The 27648-nt window shown below is 31.7% G+C and overlaps 1 protein-coding gene and 1 long non-coding RNA gene across 4 annotated transcripts in view; one reads left to right on the forward strand and one right to left on the reverse strand.

Annotated features, from left to right (window-relative positions):
• Positions 1–27648, reverse strand: part of CTNNA3 (catenin alpha 3) — a 1492617-nt gene that overhangs the window by 123233 nt on the left and 1341736 nt on the right. For both annotated transcript variants that reach the window (XM_012762717.2, XM_012762715.2), the window contains exon 15: positions 7431–7612. In XM_012762717.2, the coding sequence (XP_012618171.2) occupies positions 7431–7612 (182 nt within the window). The remainder of the gene's footprint in view (positions 1–7430; positions 7613–27648) is intronic.
• On the forward strand, positions 22782–27405 carry LOC142875646 (uncharacterized). 2 transcript variants are annotated; one of them, XR_012922966.1, is made up of 5 exons: positions 22782–22869; positions 24022–24093; positions 24372–24489; positions 26413–26583; positions 27321–27405. It is a non-coding gene; the product is annotated as an uncharacterized LOC142875646 (long non-coding RNA). The 2 variants fall into 2 exon arrangements; XR_012922967.1 differs by lacking the exon at positions 26413–26583 and having other exon boundaries at positions 27321–27396.

Raw genomic sequence — 27648 nt, forward strand, 5'->3', positions numbered from 1 at the left:
GCAATGAAAGAAATGTGACATAGGTGGAACCAAGAAATAGACTATATATAAAACTGCTAAATTTAAGCCCCAGAAAAACATTATAGTGTCTGAGAAAAACCTCTTAAAGCAGAAATGGGAGTAAAATGGAAGTAAAAAATAGTTTTCATCCATTTAAAAACAATTGGAGATTTATCACAGTCTATATGAACTGAAACTTAGCTCATTCTGAGTTCAGTTCAAGCACAAGAGATTATCAGTCTAGAATTCAGTTTTCCTACCCCACCTTTTACTGTGTTTTTAACACACAATATTCCTGTTCCACGGATGCCTTTGACAGTGACACCCATAGAGTTGTGAGAATGCTGGGCTCTTCAGATTTTGCAAAACAAGAAGTGTGCCTATTTTCTAATGAGTATCACTCTATGGAGTCGTAAATCCTCCTCTAACACCCTTGCTACAGCTTATGATACCCTCGAAGTCCCTGATTTAGCAGAATCTTTTTTTGGCTCACTTCAAAGTACATCAACAGTAAGATATCAATTCCTTGGGGAGGAGACACACGTAGAGCAGGAAAAACTGCAATGAAGTCTATAACTTCACCATCTGTCAGGTTTTCATGCTCTGACTTTTCCACCTTGTTCTACTTCCCAATGCCATTTCCCTTCTTACCCAGTCTGGACTCAGTCAGTCATTTCAATACAGTCTTTCTAGTAGTTTCAATTCTGCTGCAAATTCCTTTCCAGTGAAAGACTAGAAATATACACACATTCCTAGTTAACTGACTCTTATATATACATATATACACATATTATATATCCATATATATAGTAAATATACATATATCCCCAGTTGACTATCTCTTATATATCTAGATCTATTTGTCTACCCAATCTGTGACTCCATTTTTGTCTTCTCAATCTTGCTAATATTTCACAGATAGCACTATCCAGCAAATAGAAGCTATTAGGCATTTACTTCTCAAATCTTCCATTTATTTATATATTTCCTTACTCCTTTAGAAAGAAAGAGAGATTTCCTCCTCTTTTCTATGGTTCCTAGAAAAAGGAGTTCTATTATGCCTCTATGTTAAATGATAGCTTTTTTTTTCATTTGTACTTATCACAATTATTATACTTACCACATTTATTATACTTACCTTTAAAAATATAGTGAGCTTACTACATCTACATATTAGAAATACTCAAAAAAAACAAAAACAAAAACAACAAAATACAAAAAAAAGAAATACTGATAATTTAGATTTGATTTATAACATTATTGCATTTTTAATATTCATCCTATATTTTATTTTCATTTCTTTCTCATTTTCTAACTTATTTATCCCCTCTACAATAGTTTCATATACTGATATAAAAATTAGAATCTCTTGGATTCTACTTCCATTATTGTAAAGATCCCTTAGAAATTTAAGAATGCATTAGATAATTCTCTTTGCAGCAATGTATGGCATTAATACTTTCAACTTCTTCCTGAACATTTTAGGCCATTTTAACTCTGATCTCCAACCTTTACATAATCTCTGTGTAGGGTGATCACTTCAAATATTCTTTTTGTTGTCATTGTTGCTGTTCTGTCAAGGCTTATTTGAATATACCAACATTATTTTCTAATTTATTTGCTCACTATTGCTTATTGCGTCTTAATTTTTCTTTTGGAGTAACATTTCCAATTGTGCTATTTGAAAATCCACCAGTTTAATGATAGGTTCTAGACTTGGGATCTCTATTTCTTAAAGGTGACCTTAATTTGACCAAGACTCCAGAGAAAAGTTCCTTTAAGCTAGTCCATGGAAGTATTTCCAGTTGCCTTTTAGAGGCACAACTCTTGGCTTTTCCAAGGAATTTAGCTCCAGCTCCCCTGACTATATGTCTCTTCTTAATGATCTATGGGTATTAAAATTAAAATCTTAGTGTTCAATATATGGCGGGGTTGAGGGAGCTAACAAAGCTTAAGCTTATGCTTATCCCTCTTCTTTTGATTTTTTTTTTTGTTTCAGCATATTGCAGGGGTACAAATTTAGGTTACATCCATTGCCTTTGCCCCACCCGAGTCAGAGCTTCAAGCATGTCCATCCCCCAGACAGTGCATACTGCACCCATTAGGTGTGAATATACCCATCCCCTTCTCCCCCAACCCAATGCCTGACAACAGATGAATGTTACTACTATATGTGCACTTAAGTGTTGATTAGTTAATACCAATTTGATGGTGAGTACATGTCTCTCCACCTCATTTTTTGAGTTTTTTTTTCTTTATTTTTCCTGGTTCCTTCTGAGTTTAAGTTTTTTAAAATTTAATTTCTTGAATTACTATATATTAAATATATACTAAGCATATATATATATTAATATATGCTATTATAAATTCTGGATGTAAAGCAAAAAATAAGGCAAATTTTATACTTTTATACAAGTTACACTCTGTTATGGATATAGAGATGGGAAATATATGAACAAACAAAGTAGATAATCCAAGAAGTGATAACATCTAAAAGGAAAATAAAACAAGATCTTGCAATACAGGGAGACTAGTCAGAGGAAGTCTTTACACTGGATAGCCAAGAAAGGCTTCTCTGAGTCTTAGCTCATTCATATGAGCAGGGACTAGAGGGAATAGCTATGTAAACTCATGTAGGTTTATCTTTGTATGTTTTTCCATTTTTCTTTCCCTTCTTGTTAGCTCTTTATCTCATGATTGGCTATAGGTTTTTATTCTCCGTTTACAATTTCATTCTGTACCTCCTCATGCCTTCTTTATCTTCAACCTAAAATATGTACAAACATTTAAAGATCTCAAAAATCTTGTCTTGATCATTTGTCTTCTTTAAGTTACAGCTTATGAGCATCTTTAGTTTTTCATCTGCTATTCTTTTGTCTACATGTTTTAATAAGGTTTGTTTTTTTTTCATTTCACTATTTAGTGAATTTACTGAGACAAAAGTCAACAATAAATTGAGAATTGACAAAACTAGTATATTTTTATGGTCACCTTTATTAAGGTGTCTTCAAGTAAAACCATTTATTGATGACTCACTGAAATTCCCTTAACTGGCCCAACATCCTTCTTTGTATATTACAGTTTTCTTATCATTTGAATGATCTTTCTTTATAAGATTCTATTTTCTCTGCTCACTTTTTCAAAGCTTCTGTTTCTCATGGCTTTGTACTTCATTATTTTTCCTTCTAGATGTAGATCGTGTCTATAGATATTACCACTTTGATTATTTATACTACTCTATGATGAGAAAAGTCAAGAGGCTTTTCATGGCACTTATCAAGCTGATACATTAACATAGCTCTTAGTTCAGGTTTCTTTCCATGATAGGCTGTTTTCCATATAAATGTATTGATACTTTAAATCGTGTGCAAAATTGAATTTAGCTTTCTACGAAAAATATATTAGTATTTCTCCCAAGTGTGTTTCCTATCTAGGTTAATTAGATCAATGTCATAATAATGCAAACATTAATCTTCACTTTCAGAATCAATCTATAGAACAAGCATAAATGACTTAATTGTAATTATTAAAAATAATATATGTGCTACCTATTTTAACTATGTAAATAGAGGTGCAGTGATGATTGGGTTGTAAATGAGATGTAGAACAGAGGGCAGTAGAAGACAGAAGAGAGGGCAGGGGGTGTGTTTTCTCACTGTACGTGGTGGAAAGTTGAAATACGGCTAGCATATATAAAATATGAAATAAATTATCATAAAATAATATCATCAAGGACTACAAATATAAACAATTAAAATATAAACATCTAAAAATATCAAAATTTGAAAGGTAGGGAGAGAGGAAGATGAAAACTCGAATAAGTGACCTAAATCTTCATTTGTAGAAAGAGTCAATAAATTACATTTTAAAGAAAAAAGGATATTGTTTAGAGATATGAAGACAATCAGATATAAAATCCAAGTTAAAATTCCCTGCCCCCCATAGAGATGAGTGCTTTTCATGAATTCTTATTATTGAATTGCTTTTGCCTTGCATTCTCCCTTTCTCTCTCTCTATATATATATGTGTATATGTATATATATATATATTACACACACATAAATATGCATGCATATATACATGTATATATGCACATAATCTTTGCTTTTCTACTATTGTAACCTCTTTTTCTTCAAACCTTTCCTTGTCTCTTTATCTTTATCTCACAGACATTCCCGTATTTCAGAGACATTCTCTGGTTAATGTACTGCTTTTCTTCAGTGACCTTTATGAAATTTCTATGTTATCTATTCATTGTAGGATATTTTATTTGTATTTTTTTAGTTTTTTTTCCCATTAATATTTTTTCTTAAGTCTTATCAACTCATTGCATTCCTCACCCTTTTCTCTGTTTTTGGTTCATTTCTCTTTTTAATTTTTGATTTTCTCAGTCTAGATGTTTTTTTAAAAGTATATCCTCCAATAGTTTATTTTTCTAAATTCATTTCAGTTTGAAGTGTTGTGTTACAGTTTTTGTTTCTTGTTTCGTATATGATTTTTAGAAAAAGGTTTCATCAGCTGAGTTGTTTTGATTCTCACTTTCTATATCTTCTTATTACAGCTTTGAGTGTGGTTGGTCTGAATATTCCTCTTCCCAGGCAAGGCTCCTCATCAAAGAGCTTCCATCATTATTATAAAGTATACTTTCCTTAATGGATAAGGCTTTTGGTAGTGGTGGTGGGAAGGAGAAAGATAGGGATGTATTGTGGTTCTCTTTCATTGGCCTAGGATCCTTAGTATTTTCTATGTACTCCCCTTTTTTACAATTTCTAGGGTACTTCCAGTGTCACTGGTCCTGTATTTCCTTTTTCCTCAAAAGTGAAAAGTTCTCTAAAGTTCCCAATTTCAATCTCATTTAATTTTAATCTTTTTTCCTATAACTGGTGTTTTAAAATGCCAAGTCCTAGACCTGTTTTCAGCATGTTAGCACTTAATGTCAGATATTCTCGTTTTGATTCAATTTTCTTTTGTGTTTGTTACTTTTTCATATGTCTTTTCTCCATGGAGTGTTTTATTCATCTTAATATCTGATAAATATCTGCTTAAGATCTGCTTAAGATCTGCAGGGTTATGGCAGTGACAGAACACCAGCAGTAGCTTTGTTGTAACTTGGTGTACTTTTCTCTAGTTAAAGATAATTTGAAATTCACACTATTCTTTATATCTAAGTAATGTTGAAATCTGGCATCATGTAGGCTTTTGGGGGCTCTTTTTTGGCCTTACTTTTTTAAGATTATGTGGAGTGATTTAAATTTAGCCAACTGCCACTATCCTAGAGCCAACATAAAACCAAATTATGTATTTTTCAAAAATGATTATATATTTATCATAGAACATCAACAAAGTATAGGTTAAAAATTGTAATTAAATTATCCACAATCCAACTACTAAAACATAATTACCATTGCAATGTAGTTTTGTTTCCTATACACATACATATGCATGTCTATCTTATATATGTCTACATTATATATGCATGTGATTATATGTGTGGAGAAAAAGAGAGTCAGAGAAAGAGAGTGACAGAGAGAGAAAGTGACAGAGATAGAGACAGAAATTTCTCAGAATCTTTGCCTACAGAATTGAGCCTTGGGTCAAAGTTGAATTATTCTGTGAATAAAAATGAATGAGAAGACATTTTGAATATATTGGCTGGGCTTGAAAAACTGGCAAGACCCAAGAAGGATAAATAGAAATGGATATCCAAAATGGTATTCTTTATGAAATTCTATGTATAATATATTATAAATTTAGCTTTCTTACTTTCCAAAGAAATCTGCAACAAAATCTTTACTGCCCATAATCTGTGGAAAGTGGATTTTCTTTCACAAGAATACAAAGTAGAACTGAGTTCTGTTATAAAGAATAAGTTTGCTATAAAACAAAACAAAGGAGAAATACCCATAGGAGAACGGCCATACATTCATCCATATGCTATAAAACTTAGGCTACTTTTTCCCTTATCATTAAATATTCTGCACGTCATTAAATACTCTTTTAAATTCTTGGCTTTCTTTTCTGTAGACTCTTCTTCGCATGGCAGGCCATCATTACTTTAATCATTCCCCTTATCCTATTATTTTGAATAATTCTGTAGTTATATAAAGAGTTTATCATTTCAGATTATTCCTTGGGATAGATTCCCTGAAGTGCAATATAGATACAGATATAGATGATATACATATCAAAGGTTTATACAGGTTTTTAGTTTACACATATTGCCAAATTTCTATAAGGCTTATGCCATTTATGCTTTCACCACCATACACTGTACCAAGCTGATTGTAAAAGTTGTAGCCAATTTTATAGACTTTAAAAGTATCTCATTTTAATTTTTTTAGGTTAAATGTTTTTCAAATATTCATTGGTAATATCTTTCATGGGGAATAATCTGCTCATATACTTTCTCTATTATTCTAGAATATTTATTTAATTTTTTTAGTTTTACAATGTCTTTTGCAAGTATTCTTTACATAAAAGTGAAATCACATTTTTGTTATTTTTATGTTTACCCAGTGATCTATTTACTTTTCAATATTGTTTAGGACATTCAATTGATATAAAGAATTTTTTAAATAGTTCAATTTAATAATCCTTTTTAATAAGTTCTTCCTTTGTGTAGAAACTTTTCCAATCAGTGAAAGATTTATGTATATTTTCACCTTTAATTATGATTTTTAAATTAACATGTATTCCATTTAGGATATAATGTATGGTGACATAAATGAATGGTTTCCTAATTGATACTTGGTCTGCTCCAGGGTAACCTTCTGTTCTGTGGTTTTTATAATGACACCAAGACTAAATTATTTTAATTGTTATAGTTTAGTATATTTTAGTATCTGGTAGTGCAAGCACTATATATTTCATTGCTTTTTGGCTAGCTCTATAAAATGACTTTTTAAAACTATTACAAACTTTTTTATTACTTCTGGAATACACATACAATGTATGATTAATTCATGGCTATCATTAAGTCATTGTAATTTCAAATACAGCTAGTTCCTATCTCAGTAGCAACAGACACCACTAATCCTGATTATACTACAAATCACTATAACTAAAATTGTATAGCCATGGAAATCAACCATTCACATAGCTGCAATAGTAGCATAACTTGGTTTACAAATTTCTTTGTGAAAACATGCTAATACGATACACAGAACAGATTCCTGAGGAAAGCAAAGGTGAAAGAGTACAAAGTAATGTCTAAAATAATTCCTTGGCAGTTCAAGAGAAACTCTGCCACATTTATGTATTTATCAAAATCCCTAGAACTACACACCCATGACATTTTCATTCTATATTATTTACTTTCCCCTTACCACTTGATTTTTAGCAACTGCCACTCCGAGAAACTTGAGACTTCCATAATATGACCAATGTTTCTAACCATTATAACCATTGTACATCATTGTTCACATAATTACCTTGTGAAGTCTGTCATTTCCATCATGATCATACACATCTTCTTGGCCAAAACAATGATATCGTTGCTTGTATCATCCCATATCTCAATCTCGGCATCCAGCTTACTTTTTACTTTCTTGAAATCAGCAACTTGCTCAGCAATCTTTTCTTTTTCTGCCTCAGGCAGTTGAGTCATCTTAGCCTAAAACATGTAATAATTAGATTTAAAATCATTCCACTATGTCGAAAGCATTTCAGGAAGAAGTGAACGTTATCAGATATTCATAGAATTTGCTTATTTAAAATCAGACACATTTCACAGTTTAAGCCATTTAATTAAAACTTTCCAGTTTTAAATTTTCATAGAAATCTGTTAATTTCTAATTATTTGCACTAGAACTGTGTTATATTTGAGAATAAAAATGTACAATTTGGTGTCTGAGCATACTTAAATCTGCTTTCGAAAACAGGCCTTTGCAAATTTTTAATGCACTAAAATTTTAAATTAATTCAAATTTAGTGTAATACATCACATTTTCAAGAAAAGGGCATACAAAAAGGTAGAAACATAGCATAATTTGACTTGAAATGAGACTATATCTACCTATATGTATGTATATACATAATATAGGTCTTCACATAAACACTGAATATACACTGGTAAGTAATAACTGTATACATTTAAAAATCATATGTATATAAACAAGCACATGCATAAAATAATAAAGATATATGTATATTTGTACATATAAACAAATTCGGGTATATACGTGTGTACAAATGGTTATGAAGAAAGCGTAAGTATATCATAGTCATGGTTTATTATGAACAGCTGTCCCTAATTAGCATACTGAGTACTGTGTCTTGAGGTGCTATTCTCCCCTGCACAGTAAATTTTAATCTTTGTTAGCATGATATCATTCTTTGGATGTGTCATATTTTGAACAGCATGTAAATTGTCTTCCAATTGCAATCTGGAATGCAGTATTGATAGAAAACCATCTATGGTACTAAACTATCATATTCACAATCTTAGCACCTGGAACCTATGAGTTTTTATAAAAAAAAAATCTTGAAATAAATGTGATTCGATAATCTCAAGGCCATAAAATTTCATGACCCTACCCATGTAATTGTATTGTCTCTCAGTTATATTTTAATAGTAGAATAAGGACATAGGTCTCAGAGGGAGCATTTTGAAAAGGATAAATCATGTAAGTGGAATTTACTTATTAGATTAGTCACATAGAATACATGATATCTACAATACTTATGTTTTTCCAGATGCTAGTCTCTAGGATACCTTTAAATGGGGAAATAAAAAGAAGTCCCCTCAAAAAGTTTTTCAATAATCTGGATACTAGATCCAGAATACTGGAAACATACTTTATTGAATCAATAGTGTGCAATAACAATAAAGCTTAAATATATGAATGAAGGAATTGAAAGAATGGTCAATGAAAAATCCAACTAAAATATAAAAAATTAAAGAATAAATATCAATTGTCTGACATTTATTCTCTATTTATGATAAGCCTAACTCAGGGTCTAAAACAAATTGGTATTTATAAAAACCTAAAGAATAGTCATGCCTCAATTTTAACATGGTAAAGAAAATAAACAATGATGCCTTCTGATTTGAAGCTTGCTTTCTTTATTTCAAGACATTTAGGAGGTATAAGTTTTTTGTTACATAGATGAATTGTATAATGCTGACCTCAGGGCTTTTAGTGTACCTAACACCAGAACAGTGTACATTATATTTAATATGTAGATTTTAACTCCCTCACCTCCCTTTCACCCTGAACCCTACTTAGTTTTCAAGGTCCATTACACCTCTTTATGGCCATTATATATGAACCTCATTTAGCTTCCCCTTACAAGTGAGAACATGTATTTGTCTTTACATTCCTGAGATTCTTCACTTAGAATAATAGTTTCCAATTCCATCCTAGTTGCTGAAAAAGATATTTCATTCTTTTTTCTGGCTGAGTAGTATTCCATGTACTCTAGTGCACACACATACCACTTTTTCTTTATCCATTCATCAGTTCATGGGCACTTAGTTTGATTTCACATCTTTGCAATTGTGATTTGTACTGGGTAAACATTTAGGTGGAGCTGTCTTTTTTAATAAAGTCACTTCTTTTCCTTGGGATATATACCTAGTAGTGGAATTGCTGGATTGAATGGTAGGTCTGTTTTCAGTTCTTTGAGAAATCTCCATACTATTTTCAATAGAGGTTGTACTAGTTTACATTCCCACCAAGGTGTATAAGGGTTCCCTTTGCACTCCATCCATGTCAACATCTGTTGTTTTTTGATTTTTTACTAATGGCTACTCTGACAGGGGTAAGGTGATATCTCATTGGATTTTAATGCACATTTCCCTGATGATTAGTGATGTCAAGAATAAAATATCTGTTCATGTCTTTTGCCCATTTTTTGATGGAGTTTTTTTTTTCTTGTTGATTTGTTTGAATTCTTTATAGATTCTGGATATTTGTCCTTTGTCAGATGTATAGTTTGCAAATATTTTATCCCATTCTGTAGATTATCTATTTCCTCTGTTGATTATTTCCTTTACTGTACAGAAACTTTTTAGTTTAATTAAGTCTCATTTATTTATTTTTGTTGTTACTATACTTGCTTTTGAGGTCTTAGTTATAAATTCTTTGAAATCTTCTTTAAATGTCTTAGTAAAATGCTTGACACATATTGACTGTTCAAAAATTCTAACTATTTCTTATTCAATAAGAAAATTATCAAAATACATTCATATGTCTAATATAAACTTTTTCATTTTGTTAATTTTATTTTCTTTGAAGAATCTTATTAAGCTGCATAAGACTAGATTTTTAATTGATGAACTGAAGTACTCTTCCTTAGCATCCAAAAATAATCTGTAATTTCTTCTCTCTGGAAATGTGCCCTATTGCGATGTGATAAAGAGAAGAACAACTTTTACTACTGCTGGCATATGGCAAGGCACGTAAATGAAGACACAGATCACTACTTCTGAAATGAAAAGTAATATGCAAGCATGTTAAGTAAATTATAAGCTACCAACCCATTAAACTGGCTCAAAAATAGAAACGAGCTTTTTACATCTTGACTACTGGTCATTATCATTCTCTTTAGTCTCATAGAAAGTATTTAAACTTTCAAATAATAATAGCTATAGATTGGTTCAACTATAGACAGGGCTTCTTTTTACATTCTATATCTCAGAGATAATAAATTTATGACACTAGATCTAATGAATAATACTGAAGTATACATTGATATGTTATGCAAAATTATTTACTATTCTCATAATAAAGTTAAAACTATTCAAGAGGTGAACTGGTTAAGTTTACTCCAAGTTCTGTTACTTGGAATGCCACTGATTTCCAATATGACCTTGAGGAAGTCACTTAACCCTCCTAAGTTTCCACTGACACAAAATGACAATAATTACAACTGCTATCCACCTGACATGCAGGGGAGAGAGTCGATTATTGGTTAACATTGAGACTGACCCTGTCGTGGAGAGGGAGCTCATCAGTTGCACTCGATTTCCTTAATAACATCTCAACTCACATGGTGAATTACAATCAACAGATGTTTACCTCTGACAAGATAAGGGCTGAAAGTTAGGCAATAGTTTGCAATATCAAAAATTCTAGAGAATTCTGGTCCTTTTTCACAGGGAAACAACATCAACAAAACATTAAGTTATTGATTCCATATAGAATTTTTTAATTGCTTCTATGAATGATTTATTATATGCCCTCGATCAATTTCAATCACTACAAAAATTTCAAAATAGAATTTAAGAGAATGCTTGATGTTTAGGAATTCCAGGTGAATATAGAATTATTTTGTGCAGAGTAAGCAAAGGAACTGAGGTACAAAGCTTAAGACAAATCAGGTAAGTAGAATCTCTGATTTATATCACTAAGTGGCTATCTGTCTAGGCTTCTGCTCAGATCTATAGCACAGAACTCTGATATAAATGTCAATGTCTTATTGAATCACTGTCATCTGAATGAGGTTATATTGTATGTCTATTGATTTTGGAATCTGTTAATAAAGACAAGGAAAATAGCTAATATATATATGCCAGACACTCTTGCAGGCACTACATGCATGCATGCATACACACACACACACACACACACACACACACACACACAAACTTCAATCTTCATGGCTGCTCTATGAGGTAAGTATTATTATTGTTCCAATTTTACAAATGGGGAAATTGAATCTCTCTGAAAGGTTAAGTGATTTACTAAAGCTTATAGAGTTAGTCAATGGTAGAATCAGGATGCAAATCATAAAATCTGGCTCTAGAGTCTTTGTTCTATCACCAAGCCAATAAACATGAGTAATAGCCTATAGTATACCAAAATATCCGCATTGTCTTTGATGGCATTTCTCTATCACTTTCTACCTTTGAACATAATTTTTCTCCAAAGTATAGTCACATATCCTTTAGAATCTAAGTTTTCTCCTCTGTAGACTAGATAACAATGATATTACCTCACAGGTTTCTTTGGAGATTAAATGATATAATTTATATGAACACATGTTTTTAAGTTATTAAGTGATATTAACTGTCAACTGTTACACTAATAGATACAATTCTGCACTCAGTGATCCTCAGAATTACATTTCTAATATTATCCTCTATTTTTCAAGCAAAGACTGTATTCTCTCATTAGCTTATTAGGCATTTTCAAGTATATATTTGACTATTTTAACTCTAAAATGGTCAACAGAATTTTTCTGTAAAGGGCATGACAGTAAGCAATATATGCTTTGCAACCCAAACCATACCACTCTGTCATGTTACTCAGCTCTTCTCTTATAATGCAAGAGCAGTTATAAATACTAGGTAAAAAATATTAGTATGGCCCTGTTCCAATCAAACTTTACTATGGACACTGAAATTTGAATTTCACATAATTTTCCTGTGCCACAAATATTCTTATTATATCTGATTACATCTATTCTGAATTTTTTTCAACAATTAAAAATATAAAAATCATCCTTAGCACATGGACTGTACAAAATCAAGCAGCAGGCCAGAGTTGACCTGTAATTTGCCAATACTTGCTCTAAAATTTTCCTATGACCAGGGCATAAGAATTTCTTATTTTTCCCTCTTTCAATCTTCATTATCCTTAAATTGTTTATAGCATCTGAAATTGCTAAATGCTCCTAAATTACTAAATGCCCTATAGCATCTGAAATTGCTAAATGGTCCTTCCCTCTCTCACCTTCTTTTACATTAATCTCTCTTGGCCTTGCCTTCCCCTTACACTCAGCTGCTCTTACTCAAAGTCCTCCAAATCACCTCATCCCCCAAAAGTGCATCTCTCCCAAGAATCTTTGCTGACCTTCTTAACTTTCTTCATTATCTTGTCCCTTAGCACACTCATCTACTCTCTTTTTTCTTTAATTTTCACATTGACAAATAAAATTATATGTATTTACTGTGTACAATATGGTGTTATAAAGTATATACACATTGTGGAATAAACAATAGAATACTATTTGGTCATGCAAAATAATGAAATCTGTCATTTGTGACAACATGGATGAGCCCGGAGGACATTATGTTAAGTGAAATAAACCAAGCACAGAGAGACAAATACTGCATGATCTTATTTATATGTGGAAACTAAACAAGTTGATGTCATAGAAGTAGAAAGTAGAATGGTGGATACTGGGAGAGGGATGTGGGGAGGGGTTAAGAAGATGTTGACAAAGGATACAAAATGTTAGGAGGAATATGTTTAAGATATCTATCGTACAACATGGTAACATGAATAATATGGTAGTGAATAATAACATGGTAGTGAATAATATATTGTATTCTTGAAAAATGCTGAGAGTAAATATAAAGTGTTTTCACTGCAAAAATGATAATGACGTAGCCAGAACTTAGTCATTCCACAATGTGTATATACCTCAGCTACTTCTGTGACTTCAACCATCAATGCTATGAAGATGACTCCCAACTTTCTCCAGCCCTGACTTTTCTCCTTTTCAATAGTGTGTTGAGCACATCCACTAACATGTTAGGAACACCCCATCACTCAATGATGAAAACCAAACTAGGCCAAATAAGTTCTCCTCTTGATATTCATGTTCCTTCATGACACTACCTGCCTGCCAGCCTTGAAATTTCATTTAAAAAATTCTTTCCTTTCCTTTATCTATCTTATTCTGTTAGGGACAAAGCTTGCCTATTTTATCCTTCATACGTTTAGCATGTCCATCTCCTTCTACACATTCTCATTACTGCTGTCAAGGTTCTGGTCTTGATTTTCTCTTTTGTTGTCAATCCTTTTGTAGTGATACTGTTTGTTCAACCTTTCTGAATTTGATAGATTGTGCAATTCTTCAGCTAAAAAAAGCCATCCATGTCTCCTTACCAAAGAAAGAATAAGAGTTTCTTAAATGCCACATTATACGTATTTAAGTATATAATTTAAGTATATAATATAAGTATACAATTCATATATAAAAATGCCCAAATCATAAACGGACAGCTGAAACTATTTTCACAAACTGAGCAAATCCACGTATCTAGCACCCAAATTAGGAAAGCTTCCTTCTGTCTTCTAGTCACTATTTCCTAAGACAATCACTATCTTGATTTCTAAAACTACGTATTTGCCTATTTTTTAATCTTATAAGACATAGAATCATGGTGCATGTGCCCTTGTGTCTAGCTTTTTATGTCAGTATTATGTATTTGAAATGCATCTGGACTGTTGCATGTAGTTATATGCTGCTTATTCTTATTGCTCATACAGATATTATTTTATAGTGCAAATATATACTACTTAATATTTATCTGTTTTTCTATACATGATCTTTTGGGAATTATTCCATTTTGGTTATTATTAATAGTGAATATTCTTAGACTTTTCTTTGGTTATACATATGGGTGTATTTCTCTTGAGTATATATCTAGGAGTAGAATTACTATGTCACAGAGATCTCAATAACCTTTTGTCCCTACCAGCTTTTCAAACTCATTCCATTTTCCTTCCACGTACTACACCTTCAAACTAAACTAAGATATTTGCTGTTGCAGGTAAATATCTTGAGATATTGTCCATTAATTATTTTGCTCATCTTCTTTCCTTCCCCTATCTCGTTTGGTTCAAACTTAATCATATATCAGGGCCAAACTTACATAATATATACCTCTTTCTTCATTCTGCAGCTGTATGTAATTATTCTTTTAAAACTTTTAAAACATCTAGTGGTTCTTCCCTCCAGACATTCATATTATTTTCTTTTGTAGTCTAATCACTTGTGAACACAAATATCTTATCTCACTAGAGAAAAGGTTTCTGAAAACAGAATCAATCATCTTTCTCAATAATATAGTGATGATATTATATAATTTTATTTGTTTTTTTGGTATGTTTTTCATTTTGTCTCCTTCCCCTAGAATATAAGTTCCCTGAAAGCAAGGACATATTGCATGATAAATGTTTATGGTTGTTAATAGAAATAGTCAAGAGTGAAAGAAGAACAGGCTTCTGGGCCTAAAATTTTATAGCACTGATCTTGCATTTTTCTTTGTCACCTACATTTAGACAAATGTTAAGCTTCTACTCAAGGGAATATCAAACTCATTTCTCTTATGCATTTTTCCTGTTTGCTTTCAAACTTAGGTACTCATTATTCCTTCAAGACTATATCAACAGCACAATAATCTTTTTTCCTCTTCCTTTAATCTGCTTTTTAATTTCATTGTGCTTATTACTACTGCATAAAACATTGATATGCTTACATTATTCATCTATTTAAAAACTTTAGGTGATATACATTACCCTTTAAAAAAAGATAAAAAGAAAAAAGTGGCATTATAGAAAAAGGCAGAAATTATTGTCCCATAGACCTCCATTCGAATTTTAATTCTACCAAATAATAGATAGCAAGTAACTTAACCATCCTAAACTCCAGTTTTGTTATATGCTGTGATAATAAATTTATATAAAGGTTTTGTGAGAATTAGAGTTATGTCTATAAACAGTAATACCTGGAATATATTAGGGACTTAGTAAATGGTGCTTATAATTAATGTATACAAGTGCTTTATCTTGGCCTTCAGGACTTTCTCCAATACTGGGGAGAAAGATAACTAAAATATTCGGCTACTTTACCACACAGAGCCTAGGCAACAACCACATGAAATATTTTGAGCAAATCCATTCCATAAGTAATAAATCATATAGAAATATATAGCCAGTATAATTTATCCATGAAACTAGATGAAATGTAGAAATAGTATCTTATAAGAAATCAATTGCTACCTTTTAAATTTTATGAATATTAAGGATTTATAATTAATTCATATCAGTCATATGGATGAGTAGCTAGAACTCAACATTCAAAATCACTGTTTTTCACCCAGATAGTATGCATGGGTACACTTTGACTCAAACTCTACAAAAGCAAATATGTAACCAAAACTCGTATACTCATAATATGCTGAAATTAGAAAACCCTTGGGGAAAAAACAAACCAAAACCAAAATCAAATGTTTTGTAAACTTTAAAAATCTATGCATGTTATATGTATGTATTAGTTATTGTATGTATTAGATAAATATTTCTATAGGGATAATTCATATTCTTACCTCCAGAGTAACTCAAATTTAATGGCGACATGTATGTGTTTTTAAAATATGCCTAGACGCATTTGGGAAATGGTTGTATTTTTAATACATCAAAAGTATAAATAGTAGAACATCTTGATGGAATTTAGAGAATCTGAAGTGCTGCTGGCAAAAATTCAACCTAATTAAAATTTTGAGAACAAATTTGTAAAAAAGATTTATGCATTGATATCTTAAGCATACTAAATTGTAATCTTAAACATATTCCTGAGAATTCCCTAAAATAGTTTTATATAATATATTTTAAAATAACATTTAGGAATTGGAATTGGACTTTGCTTTAAGGAGTGATAAACATTTATACATTGTTATGTATAGACTTCTAAATCAGACTTATAAATATATTATCTTTAATGAGCTCTCAGTTTCCTCATCTATCAAAAAATAATACTCTTAGTACCCTATGGGTTACTCACAGGTATAAAACTGTTTTATTTTATTATAAAATTTCATAGGCTTCAGGGCCTGAGTCTAAACAGTTAACTATTAAATTAGCAGGCCTATTTGATTATCTGTGTCCTAAAGATAATACTAATGATAATTAACATTAGTTCATGCTTCCCACATGCCAATCATTCTTCCAAGCACTTTTGAAAATTATCTCATTTAAATAATAATATTTTGAGGAAGATTTTATTAATACCCATATGTCACAATCATGAAAATTAGGTCCAGAGGGGATTTTATTATTTGCATCATACTGTAGTTATATAAGAATGTTTATTATTTCGGTATATACCAGCTGAAATATTTAGTATAAAATGCTATGATATTTCCAATTACTTTAAAGTGATTGAGAAAAAAATTATGGCTATGGCACTATGTTTAAAAATGTTATATCTAGGTCATGGCAATATGGATGTACATTTTAGTAGTGTTTAAACTTTTCTGTCCATTTAAATTTTTTCACAATAAAAAAATTCAAAAATAAATATTTCCATTATTTTGTAGACATATAAGAGATTTTGTATGCCATATAAGCTATTCTCTTACCCCAAAACATAATTCCATCTGTAAGATTTGTGACCAATGATGCTTCTACCTCTCTTCGGACTTTCTAGAAGGTCCAATTCTGGATTCTCAGGGACTGAGAAATAAAGTAGTCCATTCACATTTTACCAGTAAAAATTAAAATATAGTTAATGGGACTCATGACATCCAGAAATAATCTTCAGATAGGCAAATTTCATCCAGGATCTTGACATGTATCACGATGACTGAAATTTACATAAATGTAGCTGTAGCATAAAGCTTTCTCTAAAAATAAAGGTTATTTCAAAAGTGATAATTTGCATAGAGCCCCCAAAGATGGTGCTGATGTGAGGAGGCATCAAAAAAAGCTGAGATGTGTCCATCCTTTTGACAGACATGACTGCAGCATGGCCATATATTTCTTGCAATATACATTTTAACCATCAGGCAAAGATCAAATCTTTACAATATTTCCTCTGGTCCCCTTATAATAAAAAAGTGGATTATTATAAGGTGTTTTCCAAAATAGACTATCATAAAGAGAAAAGCATACTTTAACAAGCTTACACGAGTATGCTGACTTTTGGAATATAATTACATATTACATATATCGTATGTTAAAAATACACACACACGTTATAATCTTGGTGAATTTGTTTAGCAGGGGTCTATCTTTGAAAGCCTGATCAGCTCCTTTAGGGGCACCACCACTGTTGAGTTTGTGTTCCAAACAAAGTGTGGACCAGCCCCAGCACTTAGATTATGAGGTTCTACTTGAGCTGTCAGCTGCTTTTCCACTCAATCACTTGCTTTTATCTTTCAACAACAGACACACACCGCCTCCTGAGGGGCTTCATCACATTTTTGGGCAGAGCTAGTTATTGGACAATTATTTATTTCTTCTCTCTGCTATGTCTATATGGTAGCCTGAATTCAGTACTCTAGAATGGAAAGCAGTATACGTAATGTTTTCAACAAGATAACCTTCACTTATGTGAAAATAATCATCGGATGCTCTTAACAGTAATCTTCCAATTCTCTCATTCATTCCTTCATGTATTCCTTTTCAGTATAACTATTAAATTCCAGACACTTCTTCAAAAACATGCTCTCTAGATGATCAACATCAAGGTTTTCTTTTGATGGCACCTTAATGTATCATTGTTCCTTTTATAAAGTGACTTACAGACTTAATTGTAATACTTTCTAGATGAATTCTGACCAGCCAAGAAAACAATAATGGTCTTTGCTCAGGATACTATGTTCACATTCTAAAAAGTCCAAAATAGTATTAGAAGTTTTACAACATTAATGCACATTATTTACCTCATACCTAAAACTCAACTGAAATGCCCTTGACAAAAATAAACTATGGTGAAGCCATATCAAAATTGTCCCATATATTTACTTTTTAAAAAAAAATTTAAATGTTGCATGGGATTAGACTAAATTCAGTTGAACTGTGAATTATTTAGATCATCATTCCAGGATAATAATATACTTTTGTCTTTTGATGCTGCCAAAACTGAAAATATAGAAATCCTCAAACAATTCAATTAATAAGTATTACAAAGGCTATGAGGAACACAAATAACCAGCTCCAAAAGTTCATTCATCTTATTTACAAGAGTATCTTCTGGATGTGACGCAGAGCCTAGTACCTTATATTTTGCACACAATTTAAGTAAGTTTGGTTACCTGAATTCCATACCCCAGTTTATAGTAAGTTGAGAGTAGACAGGAGGTGTGTTAGTCTTATCACAAGGACAGAAAAGAAAATCTATCAGAAAGGAAACATAGTACTTAGATAATGGAGAACATTTATAAATAAGCTTTCCTACCTATATCAGGACACCACCATCCTATTATTGTATTAGAGCATAGTAGCCTTATGTTTGGTCACAATACTGACAATGAGTCATCCATAACATCATCACCCAACATTTGTTGGTACCTACTGCAAAGTAGAGTTATATGGCACTATTTCTCCTCTCAAGGAGCTTAAAATATTCTTGTGCAGAAAAGACCAAATTACATTTAGAACATTTTGGTTGGTAAGGTAAAGATGCATGGAATACAATTTGAAAACCAATTATAGTGGACTATTTTTTAATTTAAATCTTGACAGAGCATATGAATAGTGTATCACTAAAATAAGTATAATTTAAGAAATAATTATATGTCTACTATTTCTATGTATATTTTTTCATAATTATACTTTTGCAATGAATATAATTTATTAAATGTATATAAATATTAAATATGTATCTGAATATAAATATCATTAACAGATTTCCTTCCCAATAGTTTATGGGAATCTGAACTGTTAATTCTGTCTTACTAACAACAGTTTTCTTGATAAAATAAAAATTTGAGGAATATGGTATAGAATTCTAAATATTCATGACATTTGCTTTTCCATAAATTATGCTTATATGTGTCTATATTGTTATAACTTAATATAGGACCATGATCACTGATCCATATAAATATGCTGATCATAGCTCATTTTATTTAAAACCAGGTAAAATACTTATAGTTACATGCACATGGCAAAAAAAAAGATCCAAAATCTATTCTCATTTGATTATTATCAATTGAATATAGTCTATGTAATGTACAACAAAAAGTGAGAAGTTATATTTTTGTATAACATATAATCTATTTACCACTTGCTAGGTTTTTCAAAATGAGACAATATTTTTATATCAATTTGAAAATTCCACATATATTATTTCTTTGTGACTACACTACTAAGTAATTTTCTATGATTTTATTCATGTGTTATCTGAGACTCACAGTCAGCTGAAGTTTCCATATTTTGAAATTTAAATAAAAACAAGTCAAGCTCCTTGTCATACATTCTTTGAGAATTTCAAATTCACCCAAGAATTTTATAAATTTCCAAGGCTTATTTCCCCATAGGCTACCTTTCTTCTCTGCATTTCTGCCCTCTGTGATCTATTATTTTCTTTTGAAACTAATCTTCTATAACTGTTCCCTTCTCATTCCATTATAATGACTCAACATTCTAAAATTCTTAAAAATCATCCATATGTGTCATTTGTGTATATGGAACAGTTTGTGAAAATGTTTAGGGGTAACATGGGAATTTTACAAAGTGGAAATAGAAATACCTTAAAATTGCACTACCTCTTAAATTTTTACTTAAGGATGTAGAGACTGGGAAAAAGCATTGCACAACACATTAACAACAACAAGAATAAGAAAATATAAAAGTTCATGACTTCTTTTTCCTTAAAACTAATAAGAATTGTCAAAGAAAAATCTAATTTGACAAGTTAAGCAGACACAGAAAATTTTATTCAATACTATTGCAATAAGAGAGAGATACTGAACTCAATTCTGCTGAAACAAAAAGTAGGAGAGTTTTTAAGCACTGGGGTGAGTTAGTGGAAAAGTACTGGAGGACTTCAACAGGGAGAGTGACCAATGGATTGGAACTTCTGTGTTTGCTTATTGATATTAATACTTATTGAATTTAGGTTCCTACCCTCCCCAAAAAACTGGGAAATAGAGGCCTTATCTTTCCTGATAATAACATTTCAAAGGGATGGTTCTAAGGTCTTTAAGAAAGATATTCATTCCTTTGTTGTAAAACTGGCAATTGGCTGGGAAAAGATTTACATCTTCAAGGGATGAAGAAAGAATTTACAATTGTAAGTTCTCTAAAATAAACTCTCCAAGAAAAAGAAAAGTCAGGGGTCTATACTCAGAATTTTGTCCAAAGTTTTGTCACACTCAGAAAAAAGTAAAGGCCGTCTTGGTCAGAAGTCACAAGGCAACCAACTAACATGAAGACTAGGGAGATAAATGCTTTCTGAAAAAAATATGATACAAGTGCTTGCTAGCCTTGGATAGATACCACTGAACATTGGTGAGGTGAATTCAGCTACAAGATTTGGCAAATTAGTTGAGCTTGAGTCATCTTATGGTGGCAAAAAGGAAGTAATTGCTCAAAAAAAAAAAGACAAGTTAAAAAGAAATAGGAGTCAACCTAAAAACACTTCCAATATCAAAGGTATGGGACAATTTGGTCAATAAAATAAAGTTAAAACCAATAAAATACAATAAATATCCATGAGTCCGTAGTAATAGAAATAAATAATTCGATGAATAAATAAATGTGGGAGAAGTGAAAGCTCTTCTTTATAATTCCAATTAATAAATTTAAAAGAAATAAGGGAAATAGAAAATCATGGTTAAGCAAATAACACAGTAATCATTCTTATAGCAAGATTCACTGATGGATAGTTCAACTAGGTAGGTGAATATCTGAGAAGGAATGAAATTCAAATTGTCTTAAAGCATTCCCCCAAGATATGTATTAATTACAAAGAATAACATAACAGTAGATTTTCAGTGGAGAAAGCCAGCAACCAACAACTTAACCAAGTGACAAAGGCCAATGTCACCAGAAACAAAACCTATCAGTATCTTGAACCTCCTGCTTTGATGAACTGAGAAGGACATATCATTTTTGTGATATTTCCTCCAAAACTATACAACCTTACAATCATGAGAAAAATATCAAATAGATCCAAATTGGGAGACATTTTATAAAATACCTGATCTGTATTTTTCAAAAGCATAAAGGTCATAAAAGACAAGGAAGGACTGAGGAAATGTCATAGTCTAGAAGGAGCTAGGACATATTGCAGCTAAATACAATATTGGATCCGGAATTGACTCCTAGAATAGAAAAAGAACATGAGTAAAGAAAAGAGGAAATCTGAATAAAGTCTGTAATTTAGTTAGCACTAAACCAGTGCTCATTTCTTAATCTTGTATTAATACCAGTGTTCATTTCTTAATCTTGACAAATGAACCCTGGTTATATGAGACATTAACATTGGGGGAAACTTAGTGAAAAGTATATGGGATCTCTCTATATTGTTTTTTCAACTTTCCTGTAGTTATAAAATTATATCAAAATAAAAAGTTAAAATAATATGCAGATATATATCTCAATCCTTAAATGTATGTAAGCAAATACAGAACAATTTATGTCTCAGTAGCTACCTTTTTTAAGTCTTCAGCCTCCCATCTTTTCAGCTGGCCCCCTCTCCGTCCTTTCCTCTTGTCCCCTGTGTGTTTTCCTACAGCAAAATACTGTATATTTTCTAAGTGAACTTTTAAAGTATTGTCTTATATTTATTCATACAGCAGAATCCTATCTTCCACCACTGCACAGCCTATTTTCCTGAAAAAAGAAAAAGTTTCCTCCCTAAAGGAAAGGCTGAAATTATTAATCTTTTTTCTCTTTGATGGAGATCTTTTTAGTGAGGAGTGAAAAGAAGTGAGGGCATAAAGAAACTAGAAATCATTTATCCTAAGAACAGAGGTACCTACTGAAACAAATCTGAACATTAGCTTATAAACAGAGAAGTCATAGAAGTCCACCTAATTTTTGATAACAACATAGTTTCTTCAAGAAAACGTTGCTGCATCTTAACACTAGAATACCATTATTAAATGCAAGCAATTTGTGATTTAGGAGTTTAAATGGGTTCTGATACCACAATAAAAGAAAATGTGGGTGGCATCCAGATTGTTTTTGTTAAGAAGAACTCCACAGGAATAAGGCAGCAGGACCAAGCAGCCTATGTGACTCTTCTCTAGATTCATCTCTCCCTTGAATATTTCATCCTAATTATCTTTTATTTTCATTTTTTTAGGAGTTGGGGTCTTGCTATGTTTCCCAGGCTGGTCTCGAACTCCTGGCCTCAAGCACTCCTCCTATCTCTACCTCCCAAAGTACTGGGATTACAGATGTGAGCTACTGATCCTGGCCTTTCTAATTATCCCCCCCCACCTCCTTGGTTACACTTGAGGTCAAAGGGCTTCTACATACTTCCTACCTAGTATATTGCTTGTGTGGACAAATAAAATTTCTCTTAACTACTTATCACTAGCTAGCATAAGACTGAAACATATATAAAAATAGTAGACAAAATGTTAGAGATTTTAAAAGGCAAATGGATGCAAAATAACATGGTTTTGGTAAAGAGACATCTAAGGTATGGCTTGTTATTCTATGCTACTTACTGCCCATCCTCTATATAGTGGAAAGTATCTTTTATCCATTACTGATCACCCAGGCACCCACCTAAATATCATTGTGTCCTAAATATCATTTTGTCCCAAATATAACTGTAAGTAAGTAAGTCCCACAGAGACAAGGCCTTTTCTATTATTATTTCCTGAGTACTCAATTCTCCAAATGACTGACACTAGCAATGGTAGTGAGTCTTCAGCAGAGACCATACAAACTTCTAAAAGTATGGCCCATCAGAGTGCTATACAAAAGTACATAAAACACAACACAACACTACACAAGCCAAAACTCATACCATTGTAATGGGGAGTGGGTCTTCCATTACAATGATATTAGTTTTAGATATTTAAGCAATCTTCAAAGCCTTAAAATTTACCCAAAACTGAATATGATTTCTAAAATCCTAGATTACTTATAAAAATGTAGTCATACTTATTAAGTAAATCAATGTAATTAACTACAGAGGTATTACCTAAAGCAGATGTTTCTTAAATAAATGTTTTTCTCAAGAGAATTTTTAGGATTAAGAATAAAGAACATTTTTAGAAAAATGATTTATCTTCATGAGTTGAATATTGTTTTATTCACACACACACACTGAATATTTCTATTTTCTATTTTATTCTATTTTGTTCTACACCTTCTTAAGCTGGAGAGTAATTTAATAAAGCTTTAATTTAATTATGAACTATCTTCCCAGAGGTAGAACACTATATTTAAAAATTAAATTTTTCAGAACTATTTTTAAGATGAAAGTTTCAATGGCATGTTTCGATGGTCTGTGTTTATCATATACCTATGCATTCATATATTTATTTGTATATTTATTTATTTAAGATGATATGTAATAGTCTTTGGAATCTTAAAGGATGAAGAACATGAAGACATTAATTAGGAACTGGACTCCAATAGCCAAGAATTTTCTGGACTCAACTGACAAGTTAAGAATCATTGAGTATTTTTCTAGCAGAAAGTGATTAGGCCCTCTTTGTGCTGCTCATGAGAATTCACAAAGTGAGGTCATATGTGAAGGATTAATATAGAAGAACTTCTAAAGAATCCCTGCAAATATGTCCCTCTCTATTAGATTCCAATATTGGACGTTAGAATATTTAAAAAGAAATAAAAAGCAAACAAAAAAGAGCTTAAAAGATTTACAAAAGATGAATGAAATGATATATTCATTTGTAAGCTTTAAATTTGTATTTTTTTATTCAGGATTATTAACAAACGATTATGTTAGCAAGAAATAAATCATTGAGGGAAATAAATGAGGAAGGGAAGATGGATAAAGTTATAGAAAGAGAAAACGTGCCACAACTGAGAAGACACTGAGGTGAGAACTGAGAATTGGTGTTTGTTGGTAGAATTTAACCAAATGTCATCCAATTACTTGGACCACAGAAATTCTCAAAGTGTAGTTCATGTGCACCTGGAATAGACTGCATCTTATTTGTGTAAGAGGTTAATAGTGTAGTATTTTAAATATTTTCCCTTATTCATAGCATAGCATTATTGTTTGTAGTTTCTTTTGTGATTTTCTTTCTTTTGTCATCAAGGGAAAATGAAAGCGAATATAGGAGACTATCTCCAGAGAATTATGATGTTAGTATGTTATTCTGACAATTCAAACAGTTATCAAAAAATCTAAGTTTAAGTGCTAAAAACTACCAGCTCATTTTTATACTTATGCTTATCATTACATTGCATATAGCATTCATAATTCCCCAAACAAATATTACAAGGCTTAACATATTTTGAAATATATTTCTTTTTGAATTACATTGTCAGTTGCCAGCAGTGGTCCCCAACCTTTTTGGGGTGTCGGGGTGGTGGTGGGGTGGTGTGGAGCTGAGGTGGTGATGTGCAGCCCGCCCATTTCCTAACAGGGTGTGGACAGGTACCTGGCTGTGACCTGATAGTTGGGGACCACAGAATTAAAGGACTCTTCCCTCTATATGCAATGCAGATAATTCAATGTCTTTTCTTTTTTGCGCAGTTCCATAAAAATTATTTTACAGGGCTATTTATGCTAAAATCTGGCACAATTCTTGCCTGAAATTCAAAATATATAAAGCACCCCTTTGCTGCTGCAACAGTGAAAACATAGGGTTAAATCATCATACCTATCCTACATCAGCAGTGCAAACAACACTCTCAATTTGTACAAGCTAAATCCATATGGCCAGAACACACACCAACATTAAATAAACAAAACATAATTCTTCTTGTCTTCTGAATGTGAATTTGGAGAGGCAAACATCTGGATTAGAAAAGCACTTAGCAGCAGATAAGGCTTTTTCAAGTAAAATTCCATTTGGGGACTAGAAATAAGACCCTCTGCTCAAGAGGCAGCATCTGACACACGAGCTTAACTTAGTACTGAAACAGGATATAGATGAATCTGTGTCTATGGAGGAGCACAACAGGAAATTAAAAGTAAGGCCTCAATTAGTTAAGCTTTCAAAGGTAAAACTCGAGGGTGTTTGGAGGAATCTCTCAGAGATATATACCATTTCTGCTGCAGACTCAATACAAACAGCTCACAAACAAAATCTATAGTAACTGGAAACATTTGCAAAGTAAAAAAATGAGAATGATTTTTTGCCAAAGGTTCTTAAGCATGGGCTTTCACAGACCTGTGATTTTTTTTTTTAAACATTTGCTTGCAAATTTTTCTGTTTTACCAAGTAAAGGCATAACACACATGTTCGAAAAAAAAAAGGGAAGAGAAAACTTTATCACAAAAAAACTTATCATCCACTATCACTATTATTTTATTGAAATGATTATTTTAACATCAAAATTGGGATAGAGTCCCATCAAAATTATTTTTATGGATTCAAAATTCCAAAGAACAAACTTTCTCAAAAAAGAATGGTACTGTGGTTGGTTTTACCTCCTCTTTATCCCCCAAACGCAACCACATTGTTAATTGGCAATATCTTGGGATGTTCTCGTTGGTCACAACTGGAGTGGGAGGTAAGTGCTACTGGCATCTACTGGGTCCAGCGGGCAAGACATGCTGCTAAACATTCTACAATGCACAGGAAAGCTCCCACGACAAAGAATTACCTGGCCCCAAATGTCAATAGTACAAAGGTCAAAAAACCCTTCCTTATCTTGACATTTTAACCAAGGGCCAGTGGACATCTTGGCTAAGACTAACCCTGATATATGCTAGCCAGATTGTAGAGCCAGTGATCTCTGACGTGTTTGTCTGCCTCTTAACTTGCCTCTTGTTTTCAATGATTCTTAGCAATGATAATTGTTGGCAATAGAACTGCAGTGGTGAAGTTCTACTCTATCAATTAGGACCAGACTGAAAAAGTGTCACTAAAACCTATTCTGCAGTTATATCACTTTGACATCAATCCCATTGGCTTATTAGTTTGCATCTGAACTTCAAGAAGTTAAAGTCAATTAAGAGGTAATGCTATTTATTGTTTGGAAGTAAAAGGATACTTAGGCAGATTGAGTCGAGAATTAGTAGCCTCCATCAAAAGCCAGAAAACAAACATTTCTTCTTACAGCACACTTTAATAATGTATGTTTCACTAAATATTCAGTAATAACATATATGCTTTGTATTAATGTAACTTTTTAAAGTTGAGAAAATCAAATGGATTAACAACTATGGTTTTCTCTATATAGTAAAATTATAGTTTTTTTTCTCTACGTTTATTTGAAGCATCTTAGTCTATAAAATTTTGTATAAACTGCCAATAGTATGGTAGACTTCTTTTTTCTCTGTACTTTCATACATAAGACTTGTGTTTTTATAAAATATTGTTTTATATACCAAAGATTCTGAAAAGTAATTTTCAGTGACTGCTCTTACAGGCTTACATATATATGTGTGGTTATTTACACAAATTATATTATAAAAATGGAATAATATCATATATACTGTTTCTTATTTTTTAACATCTTACTTTATTAATAAAATATCTCAATGTCTGTAAAATTCTGCTTAATTACATTTTAAAAGTTCTTCATTCCATAATATAGATGCAGACTCATGTATTTACACACTATCAATGGTAACCAGGTGCTTTTCATTTATGCATATGTGTATTTAGATAGGTAGGTATATATGTTTTTATGTATATATGTGTATACATATATATATGTAATAAGTGGGTTGTGATGGATATCTTTCTACAGTTCTCCAAATATATCTGCTGAAGACATTCTAGAAGACAAAGAGAAAGGAATTTTATAAAGGCTTTTGATTCTTATCGTCTAATTTCCCTTCAGAAAGTTTACCCTAATTAGTATCTCCACAAACTGCATGAGTGTACATTTTCAATAAAAACTTTCTGATAATGGGCATTAATAATCCTTTTTCATTTTTTTAAATATGATGAGAAGATAGTATTTCATTGCTGTTTGCATTTGCATCTTTGTAATTTCCAATGAAATGGAACAACTATTTACATGCTTATTGCAGACATGCATGTCTTCTTTGTAAATACATGGTTCAGGTCCTATG

This window comes from Microcebus murinus, chromosome 14, assembly GCF_040939455.1.
Source record: "Microcebus murinus isolate Inina chromosome 14, M.murinus_Inina_mat1.0, whole genome shotgun sequence".
Classification (NCBI taxonomy): domain Eukaryota; kingdom Metazoa; phylum Chordata; class Mammalia; order Primates; family Cheirogaleidae; genus Microcebus; species Microcebus murinus.